General features: G+C 35.7%; 3 protein-coding genes across 3 annotated transcripts; all 3 read right to left on the reverse strand.

The window, feature by feature from the left end:
- Positions 1-1,771: 1,771 nt before the first annotated feature.
- LOC107935708 (disease resistance protein RPV1) lies at positions 1,772-3,023 on the reverse strand. Its single transcript, XM_041104965.1, has 2 exons — positions 2,525-3,023; positions 1,772-2,262 (listed from the first exon to the last, which is right to left on the reverse strand). Exons 1-2 carry the CDS (start codon positions 3,010-3,012, stop codon positions 1,893-1,895), a joined length of 858 nt encoding a protein of 285 aa, XP_040960899.1. The 5' UTR covers positions 3,013-3,023; the 3' UTR covers positions 1,772-1,892.
- Positions 3,024-12,329: 9,306 nt separating this feature from the next.
- On the reverse strand, positions 12,330-19,333 carry LOC107955030 (disease resistance-like protein DSC1). Its single transcript, XM_041104424.1, has 4 exons — positions 19,139-19,333; positions 18,461-19,025; positions 13,187-13,509; positions 12,330-13,094 (listed from the first exon to the last, which is right to left on the reverse strand). The coding sequence occupies exons 1-4, from the start codon at positions 19,331-19,333 to the stop codon at positions 12,330-12,332; spliced, it is 1,848 nt and encodes a 615-aa protein (XP_040960358.1).
- Positions 19,145-21,890, reverse strand: LOC107935702 (TMV resistance protein N). The gene is made up of 3 exons (XM_016868322.2): positions 21,386-21,890; positions 20,011-21,112; positions 19,145-19,697 (listed from the first exon to the last, which is right to left on the reverse strand). The coding sequence occupies exons 1-3, from the start codon at positions 21,871-21,873 to the stop codon at positions 19,653-19,655; spliced, it is 1,635 nt and encodes a 544-aa protein (XP_016723811.2). The 5' UTR covers positions 21,874-21,890; the 3' UTR covers positions 19,145-19,652.
- Positions 21,891-22,359: the final 469 nt, after the last annotated feature.

Below are 22,359 nucleotides of genomic sequence, written 5' to 3' on the forward strand. Positions count from 1 at the left end.
CAATAATAAATTAGGCCGAAGACATAATAATGCTAATTTTTGGTTTTTTTTTTACCTTAATCAAAGTTTAATCATTTATATTAAAATAAACTAAAACACAAGGATAAGATGAGTTAGTTCTTACTCTATTCCCCTTCCATAGTTGTTCAATATGACTATATGGTAAAAGAAGTGCAACAAGATTATCTGGGTGGAAGTTTGAAGGCAAAAATTTTAAAGGATATCCTGTCCAATCTAAAAGCCGTAGTTCATTAGAAAGATATTTGAGATCAGCACAGTTTGATACGCAAAACACTTTGAGCAATCTCAAATTTTTCATCTTCGAGAAGATATCGATGCTCAAATAGAACATCTTGCTTGATTCCCTAATAATCATGAGTAAAACAAAAATGAGCTTCAAAATATACAAAAACATTCAATATCTAAAAGCTATGTTGTATCGATATTTTTTTATGTACCCACATCCGGCACTTATATGTTTAGTGCATTGATGTGTAATTCTATACACTACTAGCGAAATGATGGCATTATTTGGATTTACTTTTGAAAACTTTTAATGATATGTTATGGTCTAGTTCATTGATATATACTGTCATTACATCATATATATAAACCATTAATTTTTACAAAGACAATGACATTAATTTTTTTATAATTTCTTTTGAAAGAGTAATGTGTTTCTTTATCAATTCATAAATATAAGATTGAAAAATTAAGTATTAAGAATGTGTTTGGTTAGGTGAAAAAGTAAAGGGATATGAGAATGAAGTATGCTTGGTTAAAAAAAAAAGTTGAGAAGAAAAAAGAAAGAAAGAGATGATCATTTACGTGTATGTTTTCCTACCATTTATTGTCGATGATCATGCCTTCAACCATTTCGGTAGCCTAGAAGTAATCAAGAATAGACAATAAGAAGATAAAATAAATGCTCTAAATTGTACGATAAAACTTTTGAAAATTTACATACATGTTCAACATTATCACAATCTTTTGGTTGGAATATAGTAAATAAAATATTTTATAATGAAAGTAATTCAATAAAATTAAAGCTACTCAATGTCACTTAAGGATCAATATATAAACCAGTTAGACTAAGCTTTGGATTTACATCATATATTAATAAAAGAAATTTTTGTATGTAATTCTTGTTGAATGATTTACCGTGTTTTTTGTTAGGACATGGTGGACATCCCTTTCCTTCCATAATCTACAACGTTTTCCGGGTTCATCAACACATTTTTCTTCAACAATTTTTCTTCCCATTTCTTGCAATAAGGCATGCATCCACAAATATTTGTTATCATCATCAACTTTTATGAGAGATTTCTTAATAAGAACATCGATTCCAATATCTGGAAAAAACCCACAACCATCCAATACTTTCATTACCAAATCTTTTTTCTCCCCATTGAAAAAGTATGCTATATCTAGAAATATATTCTTCTCCCTTTCTTCCAATCCATCAAAGCTAATTCGTAGTGTGTCAAGAATTTCTTTGTTAGGATCTTGTATAAGTCTTTCGATTGCACTTCTCCATTGAATTATATCTCTACCGCACAAAAATGAACCCAAAACTTCAAGAGCTAAGGGGAGACCATCAGCATAATGTGCAACTTGTTTAGAAAGCTCAATGAAATCATATTTTGGCGTTGTATCACTATCAAAAGCTTTCAAATTGAAAAGCCTAAGTGCATCGTTGGGATTCAGTGTTGTAGGCTTATACACATCATCGATTCGATAAGATCTGAGCAAATGTTCATCTCTTGTTGTTACAATGATCCTACTCCCTAAATTGAACCAATCACGCCTTCCAACCAAGCATTTCAAGTGTTGTATGTTATCAACATCATCAAGAATAACAAGAACCTTTTTACCAGACAACCTGTGGCTAATTATGGCATTCCCTTCATGAACATTGAAAAAATTGAAGCATTCATCCGAATGATTTGAGAAAGGAGTTGTTTCTGTAAAGAAACAAGTCCATGTTTGTTTGAAACTTCTCGAATATCAGCAAGAAAGCATTTACCTTGAAAATGAGCTAACATTTGAGTGTAAGCAACCCTTGCAAGAGTTGTTTTACCGATGCCACCCATTCCGCAAATTCCGATAATGCGGACATCGTCTTCCCCAATATTTATTTTCGAATACAACTCCTCCAAATGTAAACTAATTCCAACCAACTCATCATGAACAACTGGATATGTCTGACATAATTTTGCTGATATCTTCTTAACAACGTCTCTAATAAACTCTGATTCGTGCCTACAATGAAATTAAAATCCGATATGCACTTTTTCATTTTTAGTTTAGTGAATCATGAAGTATAATATGGTTGGAAGCAAACAAAAAGTATGAATAAGACAGTAAGATATATTATAGCATCAAAATACACAACTTGCTCCTTAGTTGAAATATGGGAATTCTCAATTAAACACAAAATTATAAAAATAACATGCAATCCAATAAAAAAAAACAATTTTTTAGTCATTAAAATTAGGAAATAGAGAAGATAAGAAAGAAATACCTATTATTTAAATGCCATCCCTCGATGTTAGCCAGTTCAGTCAAAGCATTTCGCCACTCTTGGATCTTGTCTTTATCTTCCTTGTATCTTTCTTCGTGTTTGGCAAAGGCTTCTTCAACTTTTTCTTTTTGTTTTCTTAAATCGGATGGATCAACATGGTAGAAAATTGGAAATACTTTATGACCCTTGTCATTTTTTTGTTTAACAATCTCCGCAAGCTCCTCCAAGCACCAACCTGAAAAGGCATAGGTCTCGGAAAAAACGATTACCGAGCACCGTGATTGCTGAATTGCGTTGAAGAGTTCCGGTGCGATCTCTTCACCAGTTTCCAACTTTGGATCATCTCTAAAAGTGACGATCCCAGTTCTATTTAGAGCATCGTAGAGATGATCCGTAAAATTTTTACGAGTATCTTCACCTCTAAAACTCAAGAACACATTGTATTTCTTTCTAGAAATGGATGAGGAAGTCGAAAGTAACGACGACATGAGGATGTATGAGAAGAAAAATATGTGGATGTAGTGTTCAAAATCAGTCGCTCACTTCCTCCGAAGCAATAAGTATATGAGCATGAGGGGAGAAAAAGCTTGGTTTTGTAAGTACGAGAGTTTGGGTTCAATCCTAAGCAATCCTATTTTTCTTCCTTAAATATATATAAAAAAACTGAGCACAATAAACTCTAATAATAATTAAGTGATAATTATAATGATAATTTTAAATTTAGTAACATAAAAACATAATATTTCTTTCTAGACATGGATGAGGAAGTCGAAAGTGACGATGACATGACGATTTATGAGAAGAAAAATATATATGGATATAGTGTTCAAAATCAGAAAATAGATGGCTCAATACCTCAGAAACAAAGTAGGAACAATAAGTATATGAACATGAGGAAGGAGAAAAACAGATGAAATTTACAGGAAACAACAAAGGACTTGTCTAGGAAATTTGTGTATACGTTTCCCACCGTTTACTTTTCCAAATGAATCTATCTTCATTATAATACCTATGAAAGGGAGTCGGGAACAATTAATTAAGAGTTTTTTTTTTTCATTTTCTTAAATCTTAAAATCAATGTTGAGACATTAATCAAGACTAAACTTGTCTCCTTTAATGATATAAGTATCACCTAATCTACAATCCTACATGAAGGAGAAAAACAGATCAAATTCCAAGGGAACAGCGAAGATTTTTGTCAGCAATTTCTCTATACATTTCCATTTTTTCTTCCAAATGAAAGCGCATAGGTGTGGAAATTGGGGGATGATGGATGAGTGATAGGTGTTGTCTCCAAGAAGAATCCAAGAAAGAGTCCACAAAATTGAGCCTACAATAATTAGAAGTGTTGGACCGTTTGTGTTTTACATTATCATATTTACTTCATAATTATAAAGCATTAACTAATTGTGTTTTACATGCTTTACTAGTTTCTTATGTAACATACATCTAATTATTTTTATTTCATTAATTATATATTTATTTTATTAATTAGTGTATTTAATTATTATTTAAAGATATATGATTATTTATTTAAAAACGTTTATTATTTTATGTAATGTAAAATAATTAAAATATTTTATTAGACTTAACACATAATTTAGTACTTGAGATTGACACTTTTTTCTAATGTGATACTTATGTTATTTTTTGATCCAATCAAGTATCGGTATTTGACAAAAGTTATATATTTTGACACCCAAAACTAATGATGTTAAGTATTTAATTCGAGTTTTAGGGCTGGTTTGATGAAAATTAATTACTAATTATGTATTTTCATCAAACCAACTCTAAAACCCGAATTAAATCACATCCATTGGACTGTATTTGACAAATTAAATGCAAAATTAAACAAATCCATAATTAACACGAAATTTATTCTAATAACAAAATCATGAAAAATTCAAAGTTAATAATATTAGCAATTAACTTTCATCAAATCAATTCCCAGACCCGAACTAAACACTAAAAGGTTAACATCGTTTGTAATAACCCAAAACACTAAAAGTGCAATTTAATATTTATCGAATTTTATCTACTCAAAATATTTATTTAGCCCTATTTGATAGACGAAAATATTTTCCATAATTTTATTTTTTTAAAATATATTTGATAACTGTTAATAAAAATTACTTTGTAGAATTTTTTTCACGTAAAAAATAATAAGTGAATAGGAATCTATTTAATATTTAATAAAGAATATGTTCAATTCTTTTTATTTTATTTCATTTCTTTTTAGACTATATTAATGTCCCAATTTTTTCTTCACTTTGTTATTTTATTCAACGTAATCTCTATACAATATTTATTTTTCATAATGTTTATAATATTTTATAAATAATAGTATAATTTACTATAAATATTTCATCTTTATAGTAACATTATTAAAATATGAATTTGTTTAAAATAATGTGTAATGTCTAAAAATTAAGGATAAAATTGTAAAACATTTTTTTCATAATTAAATATTTAAATTTATCAAATAATATAATTATACTCAATTATTAATTTTAAATAATATATCAAATATATATTATAACTTAATTTTTCTGCACTTAATTTTTTTAGTTTATCAAAGGAGACTTTACGTTAAGTAATAATTATTTAAAATAATAAAAAAAGTTTATTATAAACTTGAATAGTTTATATTATAATGAAAATGTAATTAAAGAAGAATATATAATGTAAATCAATATATTTATATTTAGTTGCAATATAATATTAAAAATAGTAGTTTAAATCACAATGAAGTAGAATTAAAATGAATATAAAGTGTGATTCAAAACTTCATCAAAGTTTTATTTAATTTTAATAGAAATAAATAAAAATATTCTTATGTTAAAGTAAGAAATAATTAAAATAATAAGATATTGCTCATCTATAAGAAATAATAAATATTTTTCTATCTCCCAAATAGTACATCTTTCAGAAAAGGCGATCAAAATTGGCTAGCTGTTGGGAGAGATGGGGAACAAAAGATCTCTTTTTTACCGGCATTTATAAGCACCGGTAAAAGACTGGTATTGATTTTCCTGGCAACCACGAACCACTGGTTGACCGTCGTAGGCGGATGCCAGAAAAATTTTCGGACGAGCTGACCATAGGTGTCGGTAAAGTGTGAACATTTGCCGACAATAGTCAAAATCATAAAAAAATACCGTATATCTCTAAGTCCCACAAAAGATCGTATACAAAAGAATGTGATGGAACTTACAAAGTCGATTACAACAAAATAAAGGCACATAAAGTTTGAGTTTTAAGCATTCTGAAATACATCCAAACTATGCGAAAAAGCTTGAATCCTTACTTATTTGTTGATGCATTTCAAACCTGCATAGAAAAAAGAATCAACATGAAGCAAACAAATTACAAATTAGAGAATGAAAACTGAATAAGCAATCAACACCCATACATTACACACCAAGGATGAACATGAAACACACTGACAAATTTAAATCCCCTTCTAGCTTGTTAATAAGAAGCAGAAACCAAAATTGTAGAGTGAAAGAAGATATGAACAAGAACATATTCACTTTTAACCAAGCACATAAATTGTGGAAACCTCCTTTGCATGGCCTTGATGAAAGAGATAGGAGGTATATAATCATTAATCTCAATGGCTTTTCTCAAAACTGATATCAGTAAATACAACGAAAGATGAAGATAAGGTTATGTGATGGAAGAGAATAGAATGTGCAGATCCTAAAAACACTCATGCAATATTTTAGCTCAATCATATCATATCTTTCCCCAGCTTAAAAGAAGTTGAACTTAGTTTTCTTCAAATATAAATAGTGGAATTTGAGGTGATGATAATCGAATTTCAGCATGATTTCTCAAGGATTATTACAAAAAAATATGCAGCTTCTGAATTCCTTAAAAAAGAACAAGGTAAGCAATTATAGACAGTTGTTCCTTGGTTAATTCTGTTGTTAAGGTGGAAATGATCACAGCATTGTTAAGCTCTTGCAACTTCTAAACAGAGGTAAGGGCCCTGTCTGTACCAACATCACTCTCGGAAAACACAAAATTGCTGGATAAATCCCACAATTCCACCACCCCTTCATCATGCAAACTCATTGGTTTGAGACCAGCAAGAATGAGATTCTTTGCTGCACAATGAAGAATAAAAATTGATCACTAATGGCAATTTGCTTCTTTTGCTATATGTAGTGTAGAGCGGTTAATAAAAATGAAGAATAAACATTGCCACCTAATGTGGGGGAAATGAAAGAGTAAATTATTAAAGCCCAGCATTTTTTGAAAAATTTAAAAATAAAGTGCCCTTAAAACTAATATATGTTGTAGTGGGCAAAAATCACGTCGGTTGCTGCATAGATATGTCGCTGAACCAATCGTGGCAACTCTTTGCCAAAGGTGCATCAATCCATACAGTGCCACTACTCTATATATAGCTCATCAGCGTCTCTTATCATTTGCATATTCGAGGAAGTTAATTTTTCTGGTTACATTAGCAAGAGGTAAGGCTTATCAGTGAAGATGGAAGATTACGGGTGCGGTATCAGTTCGATAGCCATGATGCTGTTGGTGGTTGCTCTGCTGTTATTGGGTACGCTTGGAATGCCACCGTTGCAGCCTCCTCCCGCTTACATTTTCCTAATCTTCGCTTTCGTCTTGCTCATCCTTTTCATCTACCTCTCTCATGCCTCCAAATGATGATCCATGGCGATTTCATTTGCTTTCCAGTATTATTATTCTCTTTTATTCAGTCGTTTACTTAAGCAAAACTATTAACCTTACAAATATATATATATTTGAAGGATGATATTGTTGAGAATGGACTGCAATGCAACAGAAGGCCATGATGCAGACCAGCAGCTGCAGCAGACCAGCATTCAAGCAGGACCAGAAGCAGCTTAATTATTTTGTTTACTTTTGTTCATTTTGTAATGCCATCCAAGCTAAATGTAACTAGACTTTTAGAGTTGTTAAGATTTGAATTGATGGATGTAATAGCTAAAAATTGTTCAGCTTTCTTTTGTATTACTTTAGTTGGCAACTTGCCAAAACAGGTGGGAGCAGTTACAAGTTTAGGTAACTGACATTCTAACTTTGTAACTCTTATATTTTCAAATGAAATGAAAAGATGCAGCATTCCATTCATTTTCACATTTTTGCTTTTGAGTTTTTTGTTCTGTTTCTGCTTGCTGTTCGTGAGCTTATGCTCTTGGTGTTTTCATTTGTTTGATTTGCTGCTGCCAGTGTTCCAACAAATGGTAATCAGAGCCTCCTATCTTTGAGGACCTCTGTTGTTTATGTTTTAGTTTTTTTTGTTTTTTCAAAGTCAGTCTTGGCAGCATGAGTTTTGCTCCTCCTCCACCACCAGTTTTTGCTGGAGACAACTACCACATTTGGGTTGTCAAAATGAAGACATATCTTCAAGCACTTGACCTCTGGAGTGCAGTTGAGAGTGATGTCGAGCCAGCACCATTAAGAGCAAATCCTACCATTGCTCAAATCAGGCAACATGGTGAGGAACGAGCCAAGAAACACAAGGCTATGGCCTGTTTGCAGAATGGAATATCAGATGTTATTTTCACTCGTATCATGGCCTGTGACTCTCCCAAGCAGGCATGGGACAGGCTAAAAGAGGAATTTATGGGATCAGACAAGACCAGGCAGCAACAAGTCATCAACCTTAGAAGGGAGTTTGAAAATTTGAAGATGAAGGAGTCAGAAACTATCAAGCAATATTCTGATAGGATTATGGCTACTGTCAACAATATTAGACTCCTTGGAGAAGATTTCAGTGATAGTAGGGTTGTTGAGAAGGTTATTACCACCTTACCTGAAAGGTTTGAGTCAAAAATCTCCTCATTGGAGGACTCGAGAGATCTCACAACCATTTCTTTGTCTGAGTTGGTTAACTCACTCTATGCACTTGAACAGAGAAGAGCAAGTAGGCAGGAGGAGAATCTTGAAGGTGCTTTTCAAGCAAAGGTCAGAGAAGGCTTCAGCTCAAGCCAGAAAGCTAAGAAGCCTTGGTTTGAAAAGAAGGAAAGATCAAAGAAAGATGCCGGTAGAAGGAGGTTTCCACCATGCATTCACTGTAAGAAGACCAATCACCTGGAAAAATTTTGCTGGACCAGACCAGATATACAGTGCAAAAGCTGTATGAAGTATGGTCATCATGAGAAAATTTGTAGAAGTCATGAGAAGGCACAAGCACAACCAGTACAAGCCAAGTCTGCCGAGGATGTCCAAGCTCAGGAGGAGCATGTATTTACAGCTTCATGTTATGCAGCTAAAAGCATGAGCAGTTGGCTTGTGGATAGTGGTTGCTCACACCACATGGCTGCAGATGAGAGCCTTTTCAAGAACCTTGACAGGAGCTATGTCTCGAAGGTCAGGATAGGCAATGGGAACTTGATTGAAGCAAAAGGTAGAGGTGATGTGGTCATTCACACTGGTTCAGGTAACAAAATCATTTCTGATGTGCTCTATGTGCCAGAAATAGACCAAAATTTACTAAGTGTAGGCCAGCTAGTCAAGAAAGGCTTTTCACTAGTTTTCAAGAATGATTCTTGTGTTATAAGTGATGCTCATGGTAGGGAGATTGTCTCAGCACCTATGGGAGACAAATGTTTTATGCTGGAAGTGAGTCAGCTTGAGAAAAGTGCATATACAAGCTCAGTTGACAATACTGATCTTTGGCACAAGAGGTTTGGCCATGTTAGCCTCAAATCACTTGATTTGCTGCACAAAATGAACATGACAGAAGACATGGTTAAGGTTAGTGCAAGTGAAGGCGTTTGTGAAGTGTGTCAGCTTGGCAAACAAGCCAGGTTGCCCTTTTCAGCTAACCAAGCATGGAGGGCTCGAAAGAGACTTGAGTTGGTGCACTCAGATGTCTGTGGACCAATGAAGACCCCTTCACTGAATGGCAGTAAGTATTTTATACTGTTTATTGATGATCTGACCAGATTTTGCTGGGTTTATTTCATGAAACAGAAGTCAGAAGTGTTTGAAGTTTTTAGAAAGTTCAAGGCATTGGCAGAAAATCAAACAGGCTGCAGGATTAAGGCCTTGAGGACAGACAATGGTTCTGAATACTTGTCTGAAAGATTTCAGAAGCTATGTGAGCAGGCTGGGATTCATCATCAGCTAACCACAGTGTACACTCCTCAGCAAAATGGAGTGTGTGAGAGGAAGAACAGAACAGTGATGAACATGACCAGGTGCATGTTGTTTCAAAGCAAGCTTCCAAGCATTTTTTGGGCTGAAGGTGTCAACACCTCAGTATACCTGCTCAATATGCTGCCAACACATGCTGTGAATGATAAAACTCCTTTTGAAGTATGGTATGATCTTAAACCAACTGTTTCCCATTTAAAAGTGTTTGGCTGCAAGTGTTTTGTACTTGTCCCTGTAGAAAGAAGAACCAAGCTCGAGAAGAGGTCAGTTCCAGGTATATTTGTTGGTTACAGTAGCTGCAAGAAGGGCTACAGAATATTTGATCCTTCAACCAAGAAGATTTTGGTAAGCAGGGATGTCAAATTCGATGAAGGAAGGTTTTGGAGTCTAGATGGCTCTAACACAAGTCAGTTTGAAGAAGAGCAGATTGGCAGCAATTTGGAGTTGGCAGAAAACGAAGTCAGTAATGCCAATGTAGACGATGCTCCTGTGAGAGGGACCAGGTCTATTGCTGACATCTACCAAAGATGCAATGTGGCCATTGTTGAGCCTTCAAGCTATGAAGAAGCTGCTAGAAGCAAGAGCTGGAAGAAGGCTATGGAGGCTGAAATCGACATGATCCATAAGAATGATACTTGGGATCTGGTAGACAGACCTGATCAGAAGAAGGTCATAGGTGTCAAGTGGGTTTTCAGGACCAAATTCAATGCAGATGGCTCTCTGAACAAGCACAAGGCAAGGCTTGTGGTGAAAGGGTACAATCAACAGTTTGGCATTGATTTTGAGGAGACATTTGCTCCAGTGGCAAGGCTGGATACCATAAAGCTTCTATTTGCTTTCGCTGCACAGAAACAGTGGAAGGTCCATCAGCTTGATGTCAAGTCAGCTTTCCTGAATGGCTTTCTTAAAGAGGAAATTTATGTTGAACAGCCTGATGGATTTAAAGTCCAAGGAAAGGAGGACAAGGTTTACAAGCTGAAAAAGGCACTCTATGGACTAAAACAGGCTCCTCGAGCCTGGTATGACAGGATAGATGCTTACCTGTTTAGGCTCAATTTCGAGAAAAGTTTGAGTGATCCAACTTTGTTTATAAAGAAGTCTAAAGATGAGACTTTGCTGATTGTCTCAATATATGTGGATGATTTATTAGTGACTGGAAGCAGGGTCGATTTGATTCAGGAGTTCAAAAAGAATATGCAAAACATGTTTGACATGACAGACTTGGGAATCATGACTTACTTCCTTGGTATGGAAGTAGACCAGTCTGATCAAGGCATTTTTATCAGCCAGCATGCATTTGCCTTGAAAATTCTCACTAAGTTCCATATGGAAAACTGCAAGCCAGTGAGTACACCTCTAGTCATGGGACAGAAGTTGAGCAGCTATGGAGATGAAGAAAAGGTGGATGAAAGAGAGTATAGAAGTCTAATTGGATGTTTGCTATACTTGACAGCAACTAGACCTGATCTTATGCATTCGGTCAGTTTGCTATCTCGTTTTATGCATAGCTGCAACACATCACATTTAAAGGCTGCAAAGAGAATCCTCAGGTATGTGAAAGGATCCTTGAAGTTTGGAGTGATGTTCAAGACAGGAGGTCAGCTGAAGTTATCTGGTTACTCAGACAGTGACTGGGGAGGTTCGATTGATGATATGAGGAGTACCTCAGGCTACCTCTTTTCTCTTGGTTCAGGAGCTTTCTGTTGGAGCTCTAAAAAGCAGCAAACAGTTGCTCAATCAACTGCTGAGGCAGAGTACATAGCAGCAGCTGGAGCAGTAAGCCAAGCTATTTGGCTTAGAAAATTGTTGTGTGATTTAAATGAGGAACAATTTGAGCCTACTGAGATTATGGTTGATAATCAATCAGCAATAGCTATCTCCAAGAATGCTGTTTTTCATGGCAAAACAAAGCACTTTAAGCTCAAATTTTATTTTGTTCGAGAGGCAGTACAATCAAAGGATGTGAGTCTTGCATATTGTAGTTCACAAGATCAATTGGCTGACATTTTAACAAAGCCTCTTGGTGCTATGAGGTTTGAAATTCTTAGAGAATTGGTTGGTGTTTGTTGCCTACAGTCCAAGGAGGAGTGTTGAGAATGGACTGCAATGCAACAGAAGGCCATGATGCAGACCAGCAGCTGCAGCAGACCAGCATTCAAGCAGGACCAGAAGCAGCTTAATTATTTTGTTTACTTTTGTTCATTTTGTAATGCCATCCAAGCTAAATGTAACTAGACTTTTAGAGTTGTTAAGATTTGAATTGATGGATGTAATAGCTAAAAATTGTTCAGCTTTCTTTTGTATTACTTTAGTTGGCAACTTGCCAAAACAGGTGGGAGCAGTTACAAGTTTAGGTAACTGACATTCTAACTTTGTAACTCTTATATTTTCAAATGAAATGAAAAGATGCAGCATTCCATTCATTTTCACATTTTTGCTTTTGAGTTTTTTGTTCTGTTTCTGCTTGCTGTTCGTGAGCTTATGCTCTTGGTGTTTTCATTTGTTTGATTTGCTGCTGCCAGTGTTCCAACAGATATTTCATACACATATTATGAGTAAAGATATCTAAAATAATTATTTTATGTAAACAACGTAAATGTGTAAAAAAAAGGAATTAATAGGACAAAGGTGGTTAAATAGTTTACTATAGTTAATGCTTCTTCCACGACTGGTCCATTATAAAATTGAAAACTTTTTGCATCCGTTTTGGTTGCCGCCCTTCTTCCTCCGCTTCCTCGTAGACATTACGTTTTCGTTTTATGTGAGAAGTGCTACCTACTGATCCATCGTCGTGAGCAGAGTGTTGGTGGATGTGTTCAAAATTTGGAGAAGATTGAGCGCTATGGCACTGCAACTCTTTTAATTCTTCCAAATCTTTCTCATACACTATTCTAACACCACACTTCTTCACCTTAGCACGGCGTCCAAATCGATCTACGAAAGACACCTCAAGCTCATCGCATATTTTATCTAAGCAATCTGTTGCCCATAACTTATTGGTTTCACAGTCACCAAATTTATCCTCCAAGGAAAATGGATATAATTTATCACGCGACCAATAACGAAGAAAAATGTGATCTTTTATTATGGGCTGGTTAAATCGTTTACCCAACAACCAGCTTCTCCAATCAATCCGTCGAGGATTTCTACCTCTAAAAATAGATCCATTACAGCTGGCTTGTTCAGAATTTCTACAATAGATATATGCTCCACAACCGATATATTCCTCATCCCTTGAAGCATCATTATTTACAAAAATGCAGCAGCAAGCAACTCCAATCCATTGACTATCTTTCTGAAGGTTGATAGGCAGCGATATTTTAATTGAAGAGTCACTTGTTTGTTGGCTAAACCATTCTGGGATTTCACTTCCGGGCATAATAATATCAAAGATTTTTCTTGAATTTGCAAATGCCTGCAAAAAAAAAAAACACTAGTCGTTTGGTAACTAAAACCATAAATTCTCAAGTATGAGATTTTGTAAGGAAGAAAAAAGAGATAATCGACCTTAAGAAGTTTTTTCAGCAGTGTTAATGCATTGATATTCTCAGCCAATTTGACGCAGTTAATGGCACTAATGAAAGCAGAATCCACTAAATTGCATACTTTTGATGGACTTGCAACTACTTCAAGTGAAGAACAACCATCTATCCACACATCTTCTATACTTGTTGGTAGCTCAGGCAACGATTTGAGCATCTTGCAATCTGACAATCTAATAGAATAAAGCTTCGAAAGTCGAATAATAGATGCAGGTATGCTGATGAAATTGTTACCCTTAAGATTAAGACGTCTCAAAGAGGATAGACCAGAAATATCACTAGGAATATCTGTTGATAAGTTAAATTAAAAAAGGGGTTGAAAAGTCAAAAATGGTGGGAGGTGCAATTGGCACCGAAAGAAAAAAAATAGTTGGCAAGTTGTTTAAAGTTCAGGGACTAACTTGCAAATGGCCTAAAAAATTAGGGACCAAAATTGCAATTATCCCTTTCAACTTTAAACAACTTGCCAACTATTTTTTTTCTTTCGGTGCCAATTGCACCTCCCACCATTTTTGACTTTTCAACCCCTTTTTTAATTTAACTTATCAACAATCTCCACCTTGAAGATTTGATTAGGATAATCACATCTTCACATACTTCCTTCAACTCCCCAAATTCGATAAAGCTATCTTTTGTAGTGCCTCCAAATGCGCTCTCGAGCGCCATACACCTAAAGGTGCTCAAATTCTCAGGATGTTAATCAAGTTCAAACAATGATTAAACTTGATTGTTGTTACCACCTTGGTCATCATATCTGCGGGATTATCTGTTGTCAGAATCTTCTCAAGTAGAATTTTTCCTTTTTCAAAGACTTCCCGCACAAAGTGATATCTTACGTCGATATGCTTGGTTCTTGAATGATAGACTTGATTTTTCGCTAAATGAATAGCGCTCTGACTGTCACAATATAGACTAATGTGACTTTGAACAACTCCCAAGTCTTTCAATAATCCATTAAGCCAAATAGCCTCCTTAACAGCTTCTGTAACTGCCATATATTCTGCCTCTGTAGTAGACACAGCTACTGTAGACTGTAAGGTAGACTTCCAACTCACTGGGGCTTTCGCAAGAGTAAACAGATACCCCGTAGTTGAACGACGTTTATCTAAATCACCAGCAAAGTCGGAATCAACATATCCAACTACAAACTGACCAAGTGCTTCATCCTGTTCAAAAATTAAACCAACATCTACGGTTTTTCGAAGATACCGTAGAATCCATTTCACAGCTTGCCAATGTCCTTTTCCAGGATCATGCATATACCTGCTCACAACTCCAACAGCTTGTGAAATGTCAGGCCTCGTACACACCATCGCATACATCAAACTCCCAACTGCATTAGCATATGGGACTTTCGCCATATATTCTCTTTCATCTTCAGTCTTCGGAGATAATTGAGCACTAAGTTTCAAATGAGAAGCAAGTGGGGTACTTACATGTTTTGTGTTTTCATTTACACCAAAACATTGTAATACCTTTTTCAGATATTGCTTCTGATTTAAACAGAGCTTGCCTCTCGGTCTATCTCTACTTATCTCCATGCCGAGAATCTTCTTGGCCTCACCTAGATCTTTCATCTCGAACTCTTGATTCAACTGAGCCTTCAGCTTATCTATCTCATTTTGGCTCTTCGAAGCGATTAACATATCATCAACATACAAGAGTAGATAAATGAAAGATCCGTCATGCAGCTTCTGCAAATATACACAATTGTCATATTTGCTTCTTGTGTACTTCTACCTTCTCATAAAGCTATCAAATCGCTTGTACCACTGCCTCGGGGATTGCTTCAATCCATATAGCGATTTGTTCAGCTTACAAACCCAATTTCTACCACCAGCATCTGTGTATCCTTCTGGCTGAGTCATATAGATCTCCTCTTCTAACTCACCATGCAAGAAAGCCGTCTTAACATCAAGTTGAGCTAGCTCCAAATTCAACTGTGCTACCAAGGCCAACAAAATTCTAATGGAGGAATGCTTCACAACAGGGGAAAATACATCATTGTAGTCAATTCCCTCCTTCTGAGCGTAGCCTTTAGCTACCAATCTTGCCTTGTAGCGAATATCCTTCTTGCTAGGAGATCCATCTTTCTTTGCGAATACCCACTTGCATCCGATTGCCCTTTTACCTTTCGGTAATTGCGCCAACTCCCAAGTATTATTCTTCAGGAGAGACTGCATTTCTTCATCCATGGCGCTTTTCCATTTATCACTTTCTAAGCTTTGCATTGCTTCTTGATAAGTGATAGGAATATCATCAACAACGGGAAGGGCGTAGGCCACCATATCAGTAAATCGAGCAGGTTTACGAATTTCTCTCCGTGGCCTTGCAACTGCAACTGGTTCTGGTGTACTTAGTGGTTCTTGGGTCAGAACCTCTTCAACCTCTAATTCCTCCATTATGGCTGGAGAATTAGACTTATTAACTGGGCAAATCCCCATCTGCTCAAACTCCACCTGTTTTGGAGTACACTCCACCTGCTGTGGAGTATTGCTCGTCTGAATATCTTTATCTGCTACCTTTTTCAATGTGGCAGATTCATCAAAGGTAACATCTCTGCTACAGATCATTTTCTTTGTGCTTAAGCACCAAAGACGAAATCCCTTCACTCCAGAAGTGATTCCCATAAAGAGAGCTTTCTTTGCCCTCGGATCTAACTTTGACTCCTTCACATGGTAATATGCAGTGGATCCAAACACATGTAAGGAATCATAATCTTTAGCCGGTTTTCCAGACCATACCTCCATAGGAGTTTTTCTTTCTAATGCAGATGATGGCAAACGATTAACAAGATGGCCAGCGTATGTCACAGCCTCAGCCCAAAATTGCTTGCCCAACCCAGCATTGGACAACATACATCGAACTTTCTCCAGCAATGTTCGATTCATACGCTCTGCCACTCCATTCTGTTGTGGTGTATCCCTAACTGTGAAGTGTCGAACAATACCATACTCTTGGCACACATCGAAGAACGGATCACTTTTATATTCCCCTCCATTGTCCGTCCTAAGCCGCTTGATTTTCTTGCCAGTCTGGTTTTCGATCATAGTTTTCCATTTAAGAAAAACTCCAAGCACTTTATCTTTAGTTTTCATGGTATACACCCAAACTCTTCTGGAAAAGTCATCAACAAAAGTAACAAAGTAGTGTTTTCCTCCCAACGAAGGTGTTTTGGAAGGCCCCCACACATCTGAGTGAATATATTCCAAAATACCTTTTGTATTATGGATAGCAGTGCCGAATTTCACTCTCTTTTGCTTTCCCAGAACACAATGCTCACAAAATTTTAATTTGCAAGCCTTTGCACCTTTCAACAATCCTTGCTTTGCCAGAATTTGCAAGGATTTTTCGCTGGCATGTCCCAACTTCATATGCCACAACTGCATTGAGTCCAAGTCTTTGTTACCGGAAGCTGCAGCGACTGCTCCAATAACTGTACTACCTTGGTAGTAATACAAGTTATTTTTCCTGATGCCCTTCAATATCACAAGTGCGCCAGATGTCACTTTCAAAATCCCATCTCTCATAGTAACAACTGAACCATTGGATTCCAAGGCTCCCAATGAGATGAGATTTTTCTTCAAACTGGGCACGTACCGAACATCAGTCAGAACTCTGGTTGATCCATCTTGATTCTTTAATTGGATTGAACCTATCCCAACAGTTTTACAGGCATTGTCATTGCCCATATAAACAACTCCTCCATTTAGTTCTACTAAATCAGAGAACCACTCCCGGTTAGGGGACATATGATAGGTACAACCCGAATCCAATATCCACTCATCTGAATGGAGCGACGATGATGATGCAACCAGTGATAGTTCAGAGTCACTAGTATCATGCTTAGCAACACAAGCATCTACAGCAGCTTTTCCCTTATTCTTCAGCTTTGGACAATTTTTCTTCCAGTGGCCTTTCTCATGACAAAAAGCACATTCATCTTTCCCGAGTCTGGACTTTGACTTTGATCTCCCCTTTTGAGTTTTCTTCTGAGTGTATGAACGACCTCGGACTACTAAAGCTTCTGTATCTCTGATTGAGTTTTTCTGTTTGTCCTTCTTTCTCTGTTCATAACTGTATAAGGCCGCACAGACTTCGCTCAGAGATATATCACTCCTGCCATGAAGTAGAGTAGTTTCTAGGAACTCAAACTCCTCAGGAAGTGACCCCAACAGCATCAAAGCCAAATCTTCATCTTTGAATGTCTCATCCATATTCAGCAAATCAGTGACTAACTGATTAAATTTGGTGATGTGATCATTCATTGTGGTACTTGGGACGTATGTGAAGCGAAACAGTCTTTTCTTCAAGTGGAGCTTATTTTGACTGTTTTTCTTCAAAAAAATTTCTTCAAGTGCCACCCACAACTTATTTGCAGAAGTCTCCTTTGAAAAAGCATACCTCTGCTCTCGAGAAAGGCATGATCGAATTGTGCCACATGCCAACCGATTGATCGCCTTCCAATCTTTCTCCTGTACATCATCTGGTTTCTCTTCATCAATGGCAATGTCTAGACCCTGCTGAAAAAGGGCATCTAGAACCTCACTTTGCCACATACCAAAATGGCCCGTGCCATCAAAGATCTCCACGGCCAATCTTGCATTTGCAATTGTCGGTCTTGTCCACATGGACGATGTTGAAGCTCCTATACCGACCATTTTCTCCATAATCTTTCAATATACCTAAGGAAATCTTTTCTGATGTGGAAGATCAGTTTAAACTGCAACCACAGAGCATACTACGATTAACCTTCGGCTCTTGATACCACTCAACTGTAAATAAGCCTAACCATTTCTCATTTCAACCATCCCAACCAATCTTTCTCTCTTAGTTTTCTCTCTTCTCCCATTTGAGAATTCTTAAGGAATTCTATTTGTTTGTAATATTTTGGAGATAGTAAAGTTATCATCTGGTGTTAGTGCCCGAGGACGTAGGTATAATTTACCGAACCTCGTTAAAACTCTTGTGTTCTTTTTTGTCCTATTTTTCTTTCAATATTTGAGGGTATAATAGTAGTATTTAATTGTGCTATTAAATTACTATAGAAGGGATATTCTGACTAAGGAAAGACTTGGTATTTAAGAGATCATTGTGATCCACCTCTCTTCCCTGGGAATTGAACTTTGTGTGATTTTTTAGTACAATAATTTACACGCTTCCGACCCTATTGGAACAACAATATCTCCTTCACAAAGACTGCGGTCCCTTAGATTCAACTCTCTTAATGAACTCAAACCTGAAAACAAAGGCAACATTGGAGCCATGAAATGCGTCCTTCCTCTTTGGATTACCTTGAAAAGAGAAGGCAGGTTTGGTAGTAACTTAGATGATGGTCCCTTTCTCCCATTGAAAGACAAAACTTTAAGATTTTTAAATTGACAAATGAAGGATGGTGGTTCTGTTATGGCTGTTTCACTCAAGTCGAGCTCTTCCAAAAACTTTGCTGGCTGCAAATTCTCTGATAAATTTTCAACTCTATAACAACCGGAAAGATCTAGAGTTTTTAGACATCCCATTATCCCATCAATCTGCGGAAACCTAACAAGACTTGAGCAACCCGAAAGAATTAATGTTTCAAGGGATTGCATTCCAATTTTGGTCGGAAGACTCCTAAGAGTTTTGCAATCTCTTAAATCCAAAAGTTTAAGGCGCTTAAGCACTCCGATGGGTGGATGAACATCCACTAATTTGGTACAACCTTCCAAAATCAAAACTTCAAGATTTGATGCTGTTGTGAAGTCTGGTGTCTTGATCAGGTTTTGGGACCCTTTGAGGTTCATCATTTTCAACGTATACAAGGGCTGTTGAAAACAATAACAAATTATAATAATGCTCTTTTTTTTATCTTAATCAAAGTTTAATTATTTATATTAAAATAAGCTAAAACACAAGGATCAGATGAGTTAACTCTTACTCTATTTCCCTTCCATAGTTGTTCAATGCAACTGCATGGTAAGAGAAGTGCAACAAGGTTGTCCGGTTGAAAGCTTGAAGGCAATGATCTTAAAGGGCATCTTTTCCAATCTAAAAGCCGTAGCTCATTAGAAAGATATTTGAGATCATCACAATTTGAGAGACAAAGCTCTTTGAGCAATCTCAATTTTTTCATCTTTGAGAAGGCATGACACTCAAGTTGAGCATCTTACTCGATTCCCTAATAGCCACTAGCAAAAAAAAAAATAAGAAAAATTTCAGAAGATACAAAAATATTCAATACCTACAAGCTATGTTGCACCGATATTGTTTTTTAAAGCACCCATACCCAATAATTATATCTAATGCATATTCGAATATGGTGTTGAGATATGTTTGAGCTACCCATGATAGACAATACTCTATCTAACACTTGCATTCGACTTTTAATTACCTAAGCCTAAAAAAACTAGAATTAATATTAATAGTACATATTGATAAATTTATAAGTTTTCTTACCTTTTATTGTCGATAATCATGCCTTCAATCACTTCGGTAGCCTATAAGTAATCAAGAATAGACAATAAGAAGACTGATAAAACTTTTGAAAATTTACATACACAACCTTTTGGTGGAAATATGGCAAACAAAATATTTTGAACAAAGTAAAACATTTTCTAATGAGAGTAATTCAATAAAATTAAATGCATATATTACAAATTCTTATTAATATTTATGATCAACAAATGAAAATTATCTTAAAGCTACTCAATGTCACTTAAGGATCGATATGTAAATCAATTAGACTAAGCTTTGGATTTACATCATATATCGATAAAAAAAATTGTATGTAATTTTTGTTGAATGATTTACCGTGTTTTTTGTTAGGACATGATGGACATCTCTTTCGTTCCACAATCTACAACGTTTTCCAGGTTCATCAACACATTTTTCTTCGACAATTTTTCTTCCCATTTCTTGCAACAAGGCATGCATCCACAAATATTGGTTGTTATCATCGACTTTTATGAGAGATTTCTTAATGAGAACATCAATTCCAATATCTGAGAAAAACTCACAACCATCCAATACTTTCATTACCAAATCTTTCTTCTCCCCATTGAAAAACCATGCTATATCTAAAAATATATTCTTCTCCCTTTCTTCCAATCCATCAAAGCTGATTCTTAGTGTGTCAAGAATTTCTTTGTTGGAATCTCGTTTAAGTCTTTCGATTGCACTTCTCCACTGAGCTAAATTTCTACCACACAAAAAAGAACCCAAGACTTCAAGAGCTAAGGGGAGACCACCAGTGTAATTTACAACATGTTCAGAAAGCTCACTGAAATCATCTTTCAGCATTGTGTCATTGTCAAAAGCTTTCAAATTGAAAAGCCTAAGTGCATCGTTGGGATTCAATGTTGTAGGTTTATACACATCATCGATTCGATAAGATCTGAGCAAATGTTCATCTCTGGTTGTTACGATGATCCTACTCCCTAAACTGAACCAATCTTGCCTTCCAACTAAGCATTTCAAGTGTTGTATATTATCAACATCATCAAGAACAACAAGAACCTTTTTGCTAAACAACCTATGGCTAATTATGGCATTCCCTTCATAAACATTGAAAAAGTTGAAGCATTCATCTGGCAAGATTTGAGAAAGAAGTTGTTTCTGTAAAGAGACAAGTCCACATTTATTTGAAACTTCTCGAATATCAGCAAGAAAGCTTTTACCTTCAAAATAAGGCGACATTTGAGTGTAAACAACCCTTGCAAGAGTTGTTTTACCGATGCCACCCATTCCGCAAATTCCAATAATGCGGACATCGTCTTCCCCAATGTTTATTTTCGAATACAACTCCCCCAAATGTAAGCTAATTCCAACCAACTCGTCATGGACAATTGGATATGTCTGACATAATTTTGCTGATATCTTCTTAACAATGTCTCCGATAAACGCTGATTCGTGCCTACAATGAAATAAAAAATCGCTGCTATCTTTCAAATGCACTTTTTCATTTTTAATTCAGTGAATAATGAAATATAATATAATTGGAAGCAAACCAAAAGCTAGAATAAGACAGCAAGATCTGTTATAGCATCAAAATACACAACTTGCTCATTACTTGAAATATGAGAATTCTCAATTAAACACAAAGTTGCAAAAAATAACATGCAATCCAAGAAAAAACCAATTTTTTAGTCATTAAAATTAGGAAATGGAGAAGAAAAGGAAGAAATACCTATTATGTAAATGCCATCCTTTGATGTTAGCTACTTGAGTCAAAGCATTTCGCCACTTTTGGATCTTGTCTTTATCTTCCTTGTATCTTTCTTCGTGTTTGGCGAAGGCTTCTTCAACTTTTTCTTTTTGTTTTCTTAAATCGGATGGATCCACATCGTAGAAAATTGGAAATACTTTATGTCCGTTAACAATTTTTTGTTGAACAATCTCAGCAAGTTCCTCCAAGCACCATCCTGAAAAGGCATATGATTCCGAAAAAATGATTACCGAGCACCACGACTGCTGGATCGCTTTGAAGAGTTCCGGTGCGATCTCTTCGCCGGCCTCCAGCTTTGGATCATCCCTAAAAGTGATGATACCACTCCTCTTTAGAGCATCGTAGAGATGATCCGCGAAGTTCTTGCGGGTATCTTCACCTCTAAAACTCAAGAAAACATCGTATTTCTTTCTGGGAGTGGATGAGGAAGTCGAAAGTAACGATGACATGACGATGTATGAGAAGATAAATATATGTGAAAGGAGAAAAACAGATGAAATTTACAGGGAGCAACAAACGACTTTTCTAAAAAAATTCTGTATACGTTTCCCACCTTTTACTTTTCCAATAAATTCGTGGGCCATAGATGAGTTAGATTTTCTTTCCTGGAAGACTTCAAGAAGGTGAGAGTTGACAATTGGTGTCTACTTTAATTACAATTAATAATTATAGATTTTTAAGAGTTTTTTGTTAAAATTTGCCACAAGTCCCTGTACTTTTTTATAAATTTAAATTTTAGTCCCTATACCATTATTTATTAAACTATAGGTAAGTTTTTGTTTTGGTCACTTAATTAAAAAAGTTTTAATTTGGTCATTAAACATTTCAAAATTATTTTTTTTGTCACCTGACTATTAAATGACACTTTTTTAGTTAGTATAATAATAAATTTAATTCTCAATTTTTATACTTTTTCGTCAATTTGGCCCTGATTT

This window comes from Gossypium hirsutum, chromosome D11 (assembly GCF_007990345.1).
Source record: "Gossypium hirsutum isolate 1008001.06 chromosome D11, Gossypium_hirsutum_v2.1, whole genome shotgun sequence".
Taxonomy (NCBI): domain Eukaryota; kingdom Viridiplantae; phylum Streptophyta; class Magnoliopsida; order Malvales; family Malvaceae; genus Gossypium; species Gossypium hirsutum.

Coding starts and splice junctions, on each gene's coding strand:
- LOC107935708 (XM_041104965.1), bottom strand. CDS start 3,012: ATGTCGTCGTTACTTTCGACTTCCTCATCCATTTCTAGAAAGAAATAC. Junction 2,263..2,524: donor GGATGGCATTTAAATAATAG/GTATTTCTTTCT, acceptor ATTTCATTGTAG/GCACGAATCAGAGTTTATTA.
- LOC107955030 (XM_041104424.1), bottom strand. CDS start 19,333: ATGAAAAAATTGAGATTGCTCAAAGAGCTTTGTCTCTCAAATTGTGAT. Junction 19,026..19,138: donor AACTATGGAAGGGAAATAGA/GTAAGAGTTAAC, acceptor TGTTTTCAACAG/CCCTTGTATACGTTGAAAAT. Junction 13,095..13,186: donor TGCTGAAAAAACTTCTTAAG/GTCGATTATCTC, acceptor TTTTTTTTGCAG/GCATTTGCAAATTCAAGAAA.
- LOC107935702 (XM_016868322.2), bottom strand. CDS start 21,873: ATGTCATCGTTACTTTCGACTTCCTCATCCACTCCCAGAAAGAAATAC. Junction 21,113..21,385: donor GGATGGCATTTACATAATAG/GTATTTCTTCCT, acceptor ATTTCATTGTAG/GCACGAATCAGCGTTTATCG. Junction 19,698..20,010: donor ATGTCCTAACAAAAAACACG/GTAAATCATTCA, acceptor GATTACTTATAG/GCTACCGAAGTGATTGAAGG.